The sequence below is a fragment of the Impatiens glandulifera genome, chromosome 9 (assembly GCF_907164915.1).
Source record: "Impatiens glandulifera chromosome 9, dImpGla2.1, whole genome shotgun sequence".
Classification (NCBI taxonomy): Eukaryota; Viridiplantae; Streptophyta; class Magnoliopsida; order Ericales; family Balsaminaceae; genus Impatiens; species Impatiens glandulifera.
This window is the reverse complement of record NC_061870.1, coordinates 356,231-369,386: the sequence shown is the minus strand read 5'-3', so window position 1 is coordinate 369,386 and position 13,156 is coordinate 356,231. Positions and strand designations below refer to the sequence as shown.

At 33.2% G+C, this 13,156-nt stretch overlaps 1 protein-coding gene across 1 annotated transcript; it reads right to left on the bottom strand.

Moving 5' to 3' along the window:
* Positions 1-4,287: 4,287 nt before the first annotated feature.
* LOC124914910 (nuclear speckle RNA-binding protein A-like) lies at positions 4,288-12,173 on the bottom strand. Its single transcript, XM_047455538.1, has 6 exons — positions 11,893-12,173; positions 11,193-11,293; positions 10,768-11,107; positions 10,555-10,616; positions 10,351-10,432; positions 4,288-4,636 (listed from the first exon to the last, which is right to left on the bottom strand). The coding sequence occupies exons 1-6, from the start codon at positions 11,972-11,974 to the stop codon at positions 4,533-4,535; spliced, it is 771 nt and encodes a 256-aa protein (XP_047311494.1). The 5' UTR covers positions 11,975-12,173; the 3' UTR covers positions 4,288-4,532.
* Between the last annotated feature and the right edge of the window lie 983 nt (positions 12,174-13,156).

Below are 13,156 nucleotides of genomic sequence, written 5' to 3'. Positions count from 1 at the left end.
TGTGTGTTTCTACTTTCATGCATACTTTTTGATTATTGTGTTGAGTTTGGCTGAATGTTTTGGTGCACGAAACAAGCCGCACAAGGGCGAAACATTAAGTAAAAATTCGATGCGTTTCTTTCCCTTGTGACACCAACCATGTCGGAGAGAAGATCCTTGCCAATGAGAATTCAAGAGATCTTGATACTCTAACTCTAAAAATTCCTAAGCAACTTAAAAATTAATACATATATGTAGCCTATTGGGGAAAATCTTCTTAATAATTGATTTTAAGATATTTCTGAGGGTGCGCATGAAAATGCGAAATTTGACGAGGAGAAGATTCTTGACCATCCAGTCAAGACATCTCGGGAGTTGTGTATGAAGATGTGGCTTTCAAACGAATAAGATTCTCGGTGATTGATTCTATGATATCTTAGGAAGTTGCGGATGAAAATGCGTCTTTAAGGAAGGAAAATTTCTTGAGGGAAGAATTCAAGAACCTTTGAAGGGTATGCGCATGAAAATGTGGCTTACAACCAAGAAGATTCTTGACGATTGATCCCAAAATATCTAAAAGTACCACGCATGACAATGCGGATTGTAAGAAGAAAGATTCTTAACAATTGATGCCAAGACATCTAAATAATTGAGCATGACAATGCAGCTTGCAAGGATTGATTCTCGACAATCGCTTTGAGATCTCCAAAAAGTGAGCATGACGATGCGAATTGCAATAAAGAATTCTCGACAATTGATTCGAGACATTTGAAAAGTGGGCATGACAATGCGGCTTATAGTGATGGATTCTTGGAAATTGATTCGAAACATCTGACAAAGTGCGCATGAAAATGTGGCTTGCAGCAATGAATTATCGTTAGTCGATTCGGGAAATCTGAAAAGTGCGCATGATAATCGGCTTACAACGACAGATTCTCGACAATCGATTCGAGACCTTTGGGAAATGCGCATGAGATGTGGCTTATAGAAAATGATTCTAGACAATCGATTCAAGACATCTAAAAAGTGCGCATGACGATGCGACTTATAATGATAGATTCTGGACAATCAATTCGAAACATTTAGAAAATGCACATGATAATGCAACTTTAAACCATGAAAATATTCTTAAAGAATGAATTCAAGACATCTCAAAGATTGTGCATGAAAATGCGGCTTTCAAAAGGGAAAATATTCTTGAACATTGAATTCAAGACATCTCAAAGATTGCGCATGTAAATGCGACTTTCAACAAGGAAAAGATTCTTAAAGATTGAATTTAAAACATCTCAAAATTTGTGCATGGGAATGCGGTTTGCATCAAGGAAGATTCTTGACAATCGATTTCAAGACATCTAACAAAAGCAGGGTTGAGCAAACGGGCAACTAATATGTTTTGTTCGATCCATATTAAATCCAAACAAAAATTTATCCAATCCGCAATTCTAACATTTACTAATTAATACGGATCGGATATAAATTGGATTGGATTGGATTGGATTGAATATGGTTCGGACAATCTAAACTGATATCTATTTTTTTTTTATTAAGTGTTAACGTGAAATTATTTAATAATAATTTATTTATTTATTTTATTTGTAATTAATTAAAAAGTGAAAAAGTGAATTAAGCCTATTATATATTTTAAATCAAATTATTTTGGATTAATTGAATTATTCAAATTCAATCTAAATTAAACTAAATCTAAATTTAATCCAAACCTAAATAGTTAATTAGATTTTGTAATTCGGATTCGGCTCGGATTAATCCGTCAAATGCTCGCTTCTAAGATAATCCAATTTAATATTTTCTTATTTAATTACTTAATTTTCGATTTATTTTATTATTTAATATTTATTATGTTTAATTATAAAAAAATTATTATTAAAATTTTAATGTAATAATTAATTTTGTTTATTTAAATAGTAATTTTTATTTTTGCAAAAACCTTTAATTATATATTTTCGAATCTTTTAATTAATTAATTAAAAACTTAGAATCTAAAAAAAGTAAAATAAAAATATAAATTGACTAAGTGATGAAAAATAAGTCAAAAATATATTATATTAAGTTAAAATTTAAAATAAAAAATTAAAAAAGTAATTTTTTATTTGGATAATTATAATTCAATTTGAAATAGTATTTCGGATTTGGAACGGATTGAATTTCGGATTAATCCATCCAATGCACACCCCTAGATAGAAATACGCATAATAATGCGGCTTTCAGTGATGAAGATTCTTTAAAAATAGTTTGAAGAGATACGAAGGAGTCCGCATAAAGATGCGACTTTCAACATGAGTCAACATGAAAGACTCTTCACAATCGAGTTCAAGATATCTCTGGGAGGTGCACATGAGTCAATTGACTTTTCATTTTTAATTAATTGGATCCACTTAGACAATGAATAGTATTCTTTTAATTTCAGTCATTAAAATATTTATCTGGTTTAGGATATTCAATCTCAACTTCTTTCTTCATCTTTTATAACTAGATAGGCCAATAAAAATTCAGTTTCCATTAAGTATGGACTAAATGATTCAATTTTAGTCCATAATATATTATTCAGTTTATAAAAATTTATAAGGTTAATTAGGAGGTAAGGATATTATATATTTATTTATTTTAATAAGTATTCTTATAGATACAAATAGTGTAACCATGTTTTTCAGCCGTCCTAATTTAAATTCAATGGAACTATATTTTTTAGGACATTTTTCTTTATCAAACTTTACTAATTCTTCTTTTGTGCATCCATTATCCTCTTATACGTCTCTATATTTCTAGATTAGGTTTTATAAAAAAAAATTCACTTAAAAGTTTCATTGAGTAAATATAAAACATAAGTTTTATATTATTTTTAAAGCGAACTAATTCAATAGAAGGACGTCAATGCTTATAAACAGTTATCATTGTAATAATTCAATCACCAATAATGAAGTATAAAGTCAAATAAATGATTAGACAAAGTAGATGGGCTGCGAGAACAGCAGATTGGGATCCGAAAGTACATAAAATGATATTGATTAAATTAAAGAAGATTGTTAAGTAGTAGGATTTGTATGCTTTAGTTGTCTGTAATTTCTGTTTTTTGTTTTTTTTGTTTCTAATGATTGTTTGATTTTTTTTAATCAAAATTAGTATTGATCTAGTTTTGATAATTGATCTTTTATCCCACTTTTAAATTTTTAATTAAATGATGTTAGGTTGTTTTCAAAAATCTTATCAAAACATATATATATATATATATATATATAAATCACAATATGCCATGTCCATAATTAAAAAAATTAAATTAACATATTACAAGTGTGAAATGATTTCAACAAAATAAAATAAGAATAACCAAACATATTTTTAAAAAACTTACCGTCTCAATTACCTTAATATATATATTTGGGATTGGAGGATAAAAGACATGGATTTTATGATATTTCCACACACAAAATACTTTGCAAGTTTGGAACATTAGACTATGGTTGAGCTAATATTTTGAGTTATTATAGGGAAAAAATTATAATCAAGTGTTTAGGACAACATTAGAGCTTATTTGCTATACAAAAAAAATTCAAAAATCAAAACCTATTATATATGTTAAAAAAAAAAATTCAAAAATTATGTAACTTAATTTAAAATTTATCAAATAATCAGTTATTTTTCATTCACTTAAAATCACCTAAAAAAATGTTGTCAAATTAAAAAAAAAAATTAGTACCAAATAAAAACAAAATCACTTTACTTTTTTTCTTATTTTGATAATTTCAAAAGCGTGTTTAAATATAATAAATATTAATTTTCAAATAAACCATGTTCTATTTTTTAATTAATAGTGAATTTAATAATAATATTGATAACTGAAAGGCAAAATAGGACAATTCTGAATTTTCTTTAGTGGTATTGGAGAATCCCACTTAAAAATATGTTATATTCACAAAAAAAAAAAAAATATTATGATAAATATTATTTTAAATATTTTTATTGTATAGCAAAAATAATTTAATATATTAAAAATATAAATGAAAATAAATCTAAAAATCTTATAAAATATTAAAAATAAACATAATAATTATTTACAAATTTTTATTAGTGTTTTGAGATTAGAGTCATTCTAGATCGGTATGTAATAGATCAAACTGACAAAAGTGGCCTGAAAACAGACAATTTGGATCAAAATCACAGGTAGGATTAAAATAGTATATATTAAGTATATCAATGCAGCTCTAGAGAACTTGTGATGATATTTAAATGATACATCTTTTTCTTATTGATTTTTACTAAAAGGGAAGGAGATGAAATGGTTTATGTAAGTCACAACATCCAGGTATATAACAATCTCAACTTCAATATGTTCAAAAACTTGTAAGTTCATGAAATATGAAATCATGAAACACACTACATTTCCCTACAATGATGATTTCCTTTAAAATGCCAGTACTACTAATAAGGGTATAATACATGTGTTCTAAAATGATGTTTAAATTAGTTTTTTTTTTCTTTTGCACAAGGTGAAATGCAAAAGTAGACAGTTGTGGTGGTGTCTTACATCTTTAAGTCTATCTTCTTCCGCGATTTCCAGTACCGGACCTTGGTCCTGGGAACTTTGAGAACTGTATCCGCAAGTAAGAAGAATCAGAATCATCTTCATCCATCTTATAACCTGTAAGAAGGAAAGCAGAAGTTAATTATCTAAGGAGATAGATATACAGAGCTCAATGATACAATTAAATGTAGTAAAATTATAATAATTAATTTATGGATATATTCAATTATGCAGTCTCTGAATCTGAATAGCACAAGTTTAAACATTAAAATAAGCCAAGAGAAAATTCAGACTAGACTGATGAATGGAACATATTTGAAAACTTGTATTATCTGGAAGATATTTACCAAAATCAAAATCACATTAAAATTTGGCAAACACTAAAGTGTTTTTTTCGAATTTTTTTCTTCATCACTTCATCATGGTTCAGATTACAGTGTTATTTCTGTTGTTTCATTTACCATATAATAAATTATAGTGTAATTCTTTGATCCATTTGGTATGGAGTTTTAAGTTTGGTTTTTGAGAAACATAAGAAATAAGGTTGCAATATAGTGGAGGCAACTAAGTATGGATAGAATGCAAGAAGCCAACTATCAAACCCTCAAGCTTTCAGGGTTCTTGGCAAATAAGAGCATTCACTTGTTACAATTCTCATACACTCCACTTGCTCTAAATAGCTTTACAAGTTACAACCCTTTCCAAAACTCCAACAAAAAGCCATATCGGACATGTAAAAAATTGGATCAAAACATCTTGGAAGAGAAGAGGTTATAGAATCTCGTTTACATGAGATGAGAAGTTCTTCCCTAGCCATAAATTCAAAGCCAAGCTTTACTAATTAGAATACCAAGCAAACCCTAAGTCAGATGATAACCCACAAACACCTGAATATTTTTGCCTTGAACCAGTGTCTATGTTGAGCCTAATTAGTCTATTCATGACATAGAAGGATTCAGCACCAAGAAGGTCTGTGGGTCCATTGGCAACATAGCTGATTCCAAAATTTCATCAACTCTAGCATACTAAAATAGATATTTTGTTAGTAGTTATTCTTATCAACTCCATGTTAGTCTCAGTTGGCTAATAGTTCAAACCATGTAAGTTCTACATGTCTAAAACTGTGTTGAGACATTCAAGGCTTCCAGTTTTTTGTTGACATGTTATGATATGATTTGGGGTCTTATTTTTTGGAATTTCTAGGATTTGTCAATGTCCTTCCACTTGCAGAAAAAGCAAGTTGTTCTTCAGGGCCTGAGGGCTGCTGAAAAAACAGTTGAAAAAACAGATCTGATCAAGTTACTTTCTCAGTTTACTCTGGAGCCTTCTGATCCCATATCTCTTTTGGGAAGATGGACAAGTCTCCTATACAGATTCATGAGCCTCATATTGTCCTCAAAGAACGCTCTCCCTTAGCTCTCGACCCCCTACAGATTGAAAATGGTGATGGATATGCCCGAACACGCTTTATTTGTACTAGTGGTCCTAGCACGTAGGCCATTGTCAAGGCCAAATTTTCAATGCCTAAAATAGAATGCATCCCCGGACATTAAAAAGACTGCATTTTGTTCCCATGAAAACCCATATGAGTTTGTGGTCATGCCCTTTGGGTTGAATATGCCCCCTCTACCTTTCAATCTCCGATGAATGCCATTTTCAAGCCTATTTGCAAAAAATGGGGTGGTTGTTGACCTGATAAAGTAGTTGTTGTCAGACACTCCCACACTGGCCTAATCCCACAACAGTGAAACATGAATTCTAGGGTTTATCTGACTATTATAGAGGATTCATTAATTCTTATGGTTCCATTGCTATACCCCTCGTCAATTTACTGGAGCAAGAAGCATTTCAATAGGTGGGTACTAGAGTCGTGCTTATGCAGAAGGGGACACATGTGGCTTTCATTAGATCTTGGTAAAATGGAGTTATCTCCATCTCTTTTGTTATTAAAATTTATTATGAACCACTTAATCATTTGTTGGAGCAGAAGATTCACCATTCAAACCAAGGAAAAAGGTTTGTACAAACCAAGGTAAAAAGTTTTACAAGTTGTTGGCATTTTCTTATACCGTGGAATACAAAAAAGGGAGGAAGAACAAGGTTATTGATGCCTGCTCTTTCTAGACTCCTCATGGTTGAAATTTTTTATTTTTTTCAGAAATCCTCACGGTTGAATGTTACAACACATTGTCAACCCTTAGAGTTCAGCCTTGGTTCAGCTTAATGCTAATTCTTGGTGGAAAGATCTCAATCTCTCTGGAATGATATCTTATTTAAGTAAATTGTCAACCCTTAGAGTTTAGCCTTGGTTCAACTTAATGCTAGTTCTTGGTGGAGAGATCTCAATCTCTCTCGAATGATATCTTATTTAAGTTAAAAGACAACACAGTCTAAATTAGAGGCTTTCAATAGGTACAAAACCAATTGCATCGCAATGGAAAACTAGTGGTTGACAATGATAAAGCCTTCCACACTTCCCTTTTCCTTTACTTTTTCTGAAATGATAGAACCATTACACTAATCCATTTTTTGTGGAGAGCACAAAAGAAATTATAAACCCAAGAAAAAAAACAGTACAAACCAAGAAAAGAAAAACATCAACAACATCAATAAGTAAACAAGAACAACTCAAGGTACACAAGCATCAAGATCAACACAGATCTTGGTGCCCTTAGTTGGGATTCGAGCGTGGAAGCAATTGATCACAGATTAGGAGAACAAAAAGTTGGGTATATTACTAAAATTTCATCTTAATCCTGCACAATATAGGATGAGGCAATTTGCATGCCTCAGCGCACAAACTATGAACTACAAGAAGGGAAGGTCTTAGTCAATATGAAACCTCCAATCAATTTAGTGTCTCCATGCATAAGTACTCCAAGTTGCACCCTAAATACTTTGGTCCCTTTGAGATTCTTCAGCAAATTGGATATGTGGCTTACAAGCTGAAGTGGCCTAAGACTAATAAATGACATTTTTCCTATTTCACAACTCAATAAAAAGGACAAGCACTAATATAGTTGCCCCTCTTGTTCTCATTGATAGGATAACACTTTGAGCATGCTACTTAGGAAGAAACTTCCCTTCTCACTCGTGACACATTTGTTTCAGGGTTGTTTACCAAACAACACATTAAGCATGCCAAGCCTATCTTGTGCTATCAACGGAGACACAAGATGGTACCAGTGACAATGATTTTGTGACCGATTTTCTCATACACGAGAGAAGTTAAGGTAAGTCCGTGTCATGAGTAAACCAAGAGGTGTACAAGAAGACCTGTGAGCTAGTGTGTAAGGGATAAAATCCCTAGAAACTACAATAACTAATTCATGTAGCTCGATTGTAGGATAACAAATTTGATTCTTAGGATAAGTTGTTAGTGATTTGGTAGTTGTCTTTTACACCATTTCTTATACAAGAAGATGGAATCCCTATTTAGTAGTAATGAATTTAATGGTGTAGTATCTATCTTCTCCATATTCTCTTAACACCTTTTCACTATCTTTCTTGCCTAGGATTAGGAGAGTAATAATTGAGTAACGACTGATTCAAGCCCGTCACAAGGCAATGTACCAGAGTAGACTTCTTTTTAACCTATTTTCTGTAGGCATGTTGTACACTTGTGCTTTGATAAAATTACTGTATTAGATTTACAGTTCACCTCGTCAGAAGGACATCGAAGCCAGACGATCCATTCAGCGATTTCGTCGGCCGATGAAGAGCAATGGCTGCTCAAATAAAAACCGACCGCTTCTCAACCTATCTTTGTGTATTACCTTGTCACTGGAGTTCCTCCGAGATGTCCGTTAACAAGATTCAAATGATGGTACCACATTTGCTCTTTCATATCGTTCTTAAGAGAGTAATAATTTTTCACAAGACAATAACTTCCCTATTGAATCATCTCAACTGCCTTCTCTAAGCTTTAGAGGTATCAAGTCTCTGAAGTCAAACGATGATACCTGCTGGGCAAATTATCTAGGTGACCCTTAAATTACTTCGATCGCTTACCTTTAGCCCTCGAATTATTTTTTAAAACAAATTACCCCTTAATCTTTTTAAAAGGTCACCAACTATGTAGCACGGATACTCCAAAAAAAATTTTAGAGTATCGGATACAGATACAATACGGATATGGCAAAACGGATATCGGATACAGTAAAAGAAGTATCGTTGACTTTTTATGAAGTTGACCAATCCGATATGGCTTGGATACATTTTTGGATTCATTTTGGGTAATTTTTTAAAAATAAAAATTTTAAGAGGACTTAAATGTTTAAAATAAAACTAACCCTAAACTAATATTTCCTCCTCTTGACTAAAACCTCCCTCATCTTACTTTGTCTCTCTAATGTGCTTCTTAGATAAAGAAGATAAACTCAAATATTCACATTAAGTTATTAACTAACTCTTAATATATTTTAATTTTTTTAATTATTATTTTATATATTTTTTTAATAATAAGCGTATCCTAAACGTATTGTATCCTATATTTTCAAAATTTGTCGTATCGCCGTATCCGTATCGTATTTGATACGATACCCGTATCCGTATCCGTGCAACATAGGTCACCAATGACCCTCAAACTATTATAAGGATCACCAACGACCCTTCTGTCAATTTTTCCGTTACAACATAACGTCTTTAATTAAACTCTCATTTTCAACCACCATTCTCTTCAAAGCAAATTTTACATCTTCTCTACGACCGACCTACCTTGCTAATATCGTCTTTCTTCTTTTTCATAGATTTGCATCATTCTTTGTAAGGATAAACTCTAAGTTGCAAGAGAAGGGTATGCTAGAGAAGCCCTAAGTTGCGATAAAGGTTTGTGTTCTTGAGATCGGTGCGAGAGAAGGGTCTGCTAGAGGAGTAAAGAGAGACAGGATATAAAGTTCATAGTATTAGAGCAATGACTTGGATTATTAGACCTAGAAATTGCGATTTTGGTTCAAATCGAGTATACGATAAGTAATTGTTATTGTATACACAGTTCTAAGTTTTCTTCCTTAAGATATATACTTGTAAACATATTACTCCATGTATTTGGTACCTAATTTATGCTGTATATTTATCTTTATTAAAGAAAAGAGACATAGAGGGATGCAAATAGTACCTTTCTTATGTGATATAATGATTCTTCTAGTTAGGTAAAAGGTCATTTGACATGTTCAATATTTATTACCTGCTCTCTATTTTCATTTATTTTCTAATTAGGGAGATTGAGTTGATACTAGTTATTACTATAGTAACTTATAGACAACTTTAGTTTTGTACTGAAACTGTTTCAGTTGAAAGTGCACTTAAACTTGAGACAACTTGTTTAAGTAATGTTGAATTACTGGTTTATACTATACTTGATAAAATGTTTAACACTTTTCTCTAATTAAAACCCTCATTTTCTAATTATGCATTGATATCAAGTTTACAATATTCATATATTCTTCAAACTTTTATACTATTTCAAAAATGCGATTTGTTTTCAAAAATAGTTTAAGGTCTAAAAGTAAGCGGTCAAAGTAATTTCCTTCTGCTAACTAAAAACCTGGTTACAACACACAGAATGCCTAGAGTACTGCCAACAGGAAGTTCCTCTGACAGTTTTCTTCTGCAAGGTTTGTTGAGAGAATCACAACTAAAGATTCCTATGAGGTCTGGAAAGTTAAAATAGCAACTCATTGTCTTAAGCAAAAATTTTGTCCAGCACCAAGGAAAATGCATGCCATAATTGAAGGAATTTAGACAGTAAGGACTCCCGTAAAGATTGTGGGTCTAATATTTGGTCCAGTTAGTATCATACAAAAATCAAGTTATGAAATTAAAGTAATCACCTTGCAATGCACTCAATGCTGTTGCAGCACATGCCGGATCAATGAAATCCACAAAACAAAGGATGAGTGGTTCTCCATCACGCTGTAAGTGATAAGAAACAACATAATTAAAATGAAAGGATTGGCTAAAATTTAAGGTACTATGTGGAAGATTCACTAGCCTTAGAATCAAATATGATTATTCATGAAAGCCAGTTAACTCACATGTTTGGAATCCTTGACCACAAGCCTTACTTCTTTATAACCCACGAAGGGACGAAAAATATCTTAGAAAGGAGTAAAATTAATGATGGAACAAGCATAAATAAATTGATTCCTTTTTGTTACAATCATCAATTTTCTAAGATATAAGTTGTTTGTGTGCTGCAATGAGTGTATAGACATCCAAATATTTTTTAAATAAATGCAAAAGGATACGAGCTACTTCTCTTTTTTTACAGTCTGAAGGAAGCCCCTCAACATACAGAGTACTTGTAGCATCTGGAGGAAGAGGTAGCCTCTCTTGGCTTGATCGAGGCATCGATTCAACCAGAGGAAAAGATAATGCCTCAAGTCTTGATCTGGACATAACACCTAGAGGGATCTGAGCATCAAAACCCAGTGCAAGACCATTTGATGCTAAACTTACGCCTGCAATTCCAGGTCTTGTCATAGGAATGGAATCAGTAAATGTAGGACCAGTCAATCCTACATCTGTGGCTTTTTGGCCACCTCCAGACAACCTGTTGATTTCCCCTGAGCTAAAGGAACTAGTTTGCTGCATGACCAACAAAATGAGCGTTCTTGGTATCCAAAATCCAATAATTACAAGTTCACAAAGTCAACTAAAAAGAAATAGGTACCATATTTTGAAGATATCGATCGTATGCAGAGCCAATGTCATTTGTCTCATTTATAACTCGGGGAGTCACCTGATCAGCATGTTGATTCATTGCAGAAGATGCTGAAATCATAAGAACATGAGTTCAAAATATGAACTTCAAACTTCAAGCAAACCCCATGACAACTCATTTGTTAAACCCAGTTAAAAGTTATATAGGAATTTTCAGGAACTACGGAATGCACAAGGATGAAGAATATATTTAACATAAAAACTAGGATTAAAGCCAAACTACATAAAGACTATATAATTCAAAGAATGAAAAAGGGAAACAGGAAAATAAACTTAAAAGCAGCAAATGTTCTTTCAAACAGTAACATCAAAGGGGAAAATTATAGTTCAACACCAAATCTTAAAGAGGATCTTCTCTTCTTAAGAAGCAGCTCACATACTTCCAAAAATACAGTCATCAAGATCAAGAAGGAATGTGACTTAAATACTAATGCATTAGTAAAACCCCTGAGTAATCCCCTCTTCTAATCTAGAAGCAGCAACAAGAGAAGAGGTGGATATCTCCGGCCTCTTTGTCTGGGAGGAAATGCCCCCAATAAGTTAGCTCGGTACAGCTATATGCGTGTGAGATTCCATTAAATTGTATTGTATGTTTGTTGCGCTATGAGCGTGTCGATAACAATAATGATTTTGAGAAATGAATCACTTACTATAGTCGGAGGAGCGGGGGCGCTTGAGCAAGCCGGACGATGGATGCGACGGCGCCTGCTTATTCCAGAACCCATCCGCCATGTCTTCCCAAATTAACAAATTGAGAAAATGAATCTCGCCTACAGAAATGTGGAGAAGGAAGGACGAGGATGAATCGTTCGAGCTTTCGTCTTATTAGAATGCACTGCAAGTAACGGGGAGAGGATTAAATTAAAACCCTGACTCTTCAGGGGGAAATCTCTCTTCTTATTAGAATGAATGCTCGCTCGGGCTTTTGTCTATGCCTCCCTTGGTGTAGTTAGTTGGCCCTTCTTTAGTTGCCTTGACCTACATGCTCACGTGATATCACGCTCTCTCTAAAAAAAATATATAATAATAATAATTTGAATTTTTAATTGTATTGGGTAGTCGAGAAATTTGACGAAATAACCCTCGTAAGAGATTACTTCCAAATTTAGCATAGACCAAATAATTTGTTAAAATTTAACTTTTTGTCTATGAAAAAAGACCACCCTCAAATTAAAAAAAAAAAAAAATCCGTTCGTTTCCTTCTCCCCTTTAGTTTTCCCTCCCTCTCTTCTTTTCATATTTCAAAACTGCATCCTCCCCTCCCCGACGACGACCGATCCAAGTCGATGACTCACCTCTCCCCGACGACGATCCAAGCCACGAAACTCCACCTCTCCCCCGACCCCCGACGACTGTCCGAGCCCCCGACGACGATCCAAGCAGAACGAACGAAGGTTGACAACGCCGCAAAATTGAAGGTGAGTTTTTCCCGTTTTTTGTCGTTTACCTTCCACGCATGCTGAAATGGAAGAATGGTTTAGGGTTTTAGTGTTTATTGTTTAGGTTTAGGTTTAGGTTTAGGTTTATTGGCTGACTAAATCGTTTTGGGTTTAAAATACATCTGTCGAAGGCTGTTGCAGGCGACGATGCATCTGTCACAGACGACTGTGCATCTGTCACAGGCGACTGTGCATCTATCGCTGACGACTGTGCATCTGTCGCAGACGAATAGTATTTTCCGCCTGCGACAGATGCACAGTCGCCTGCGATAGATGTCTTATTTGCTTTAAAGAAGTGGTATTTGCTTTCATTAGTCTGACATAATGTTTTTTTGCAGATGGCACCAACCAAAAGCAAAACCAAAATGGTTATTGAGAACTTTCATGGCCGTGTTTCATGGAAATCCACTTGTACCTGCTTGTTAAAGATGAAGGACAAGTTTAATCACTTTGGTCTTATGGAAAGGGCTATGAA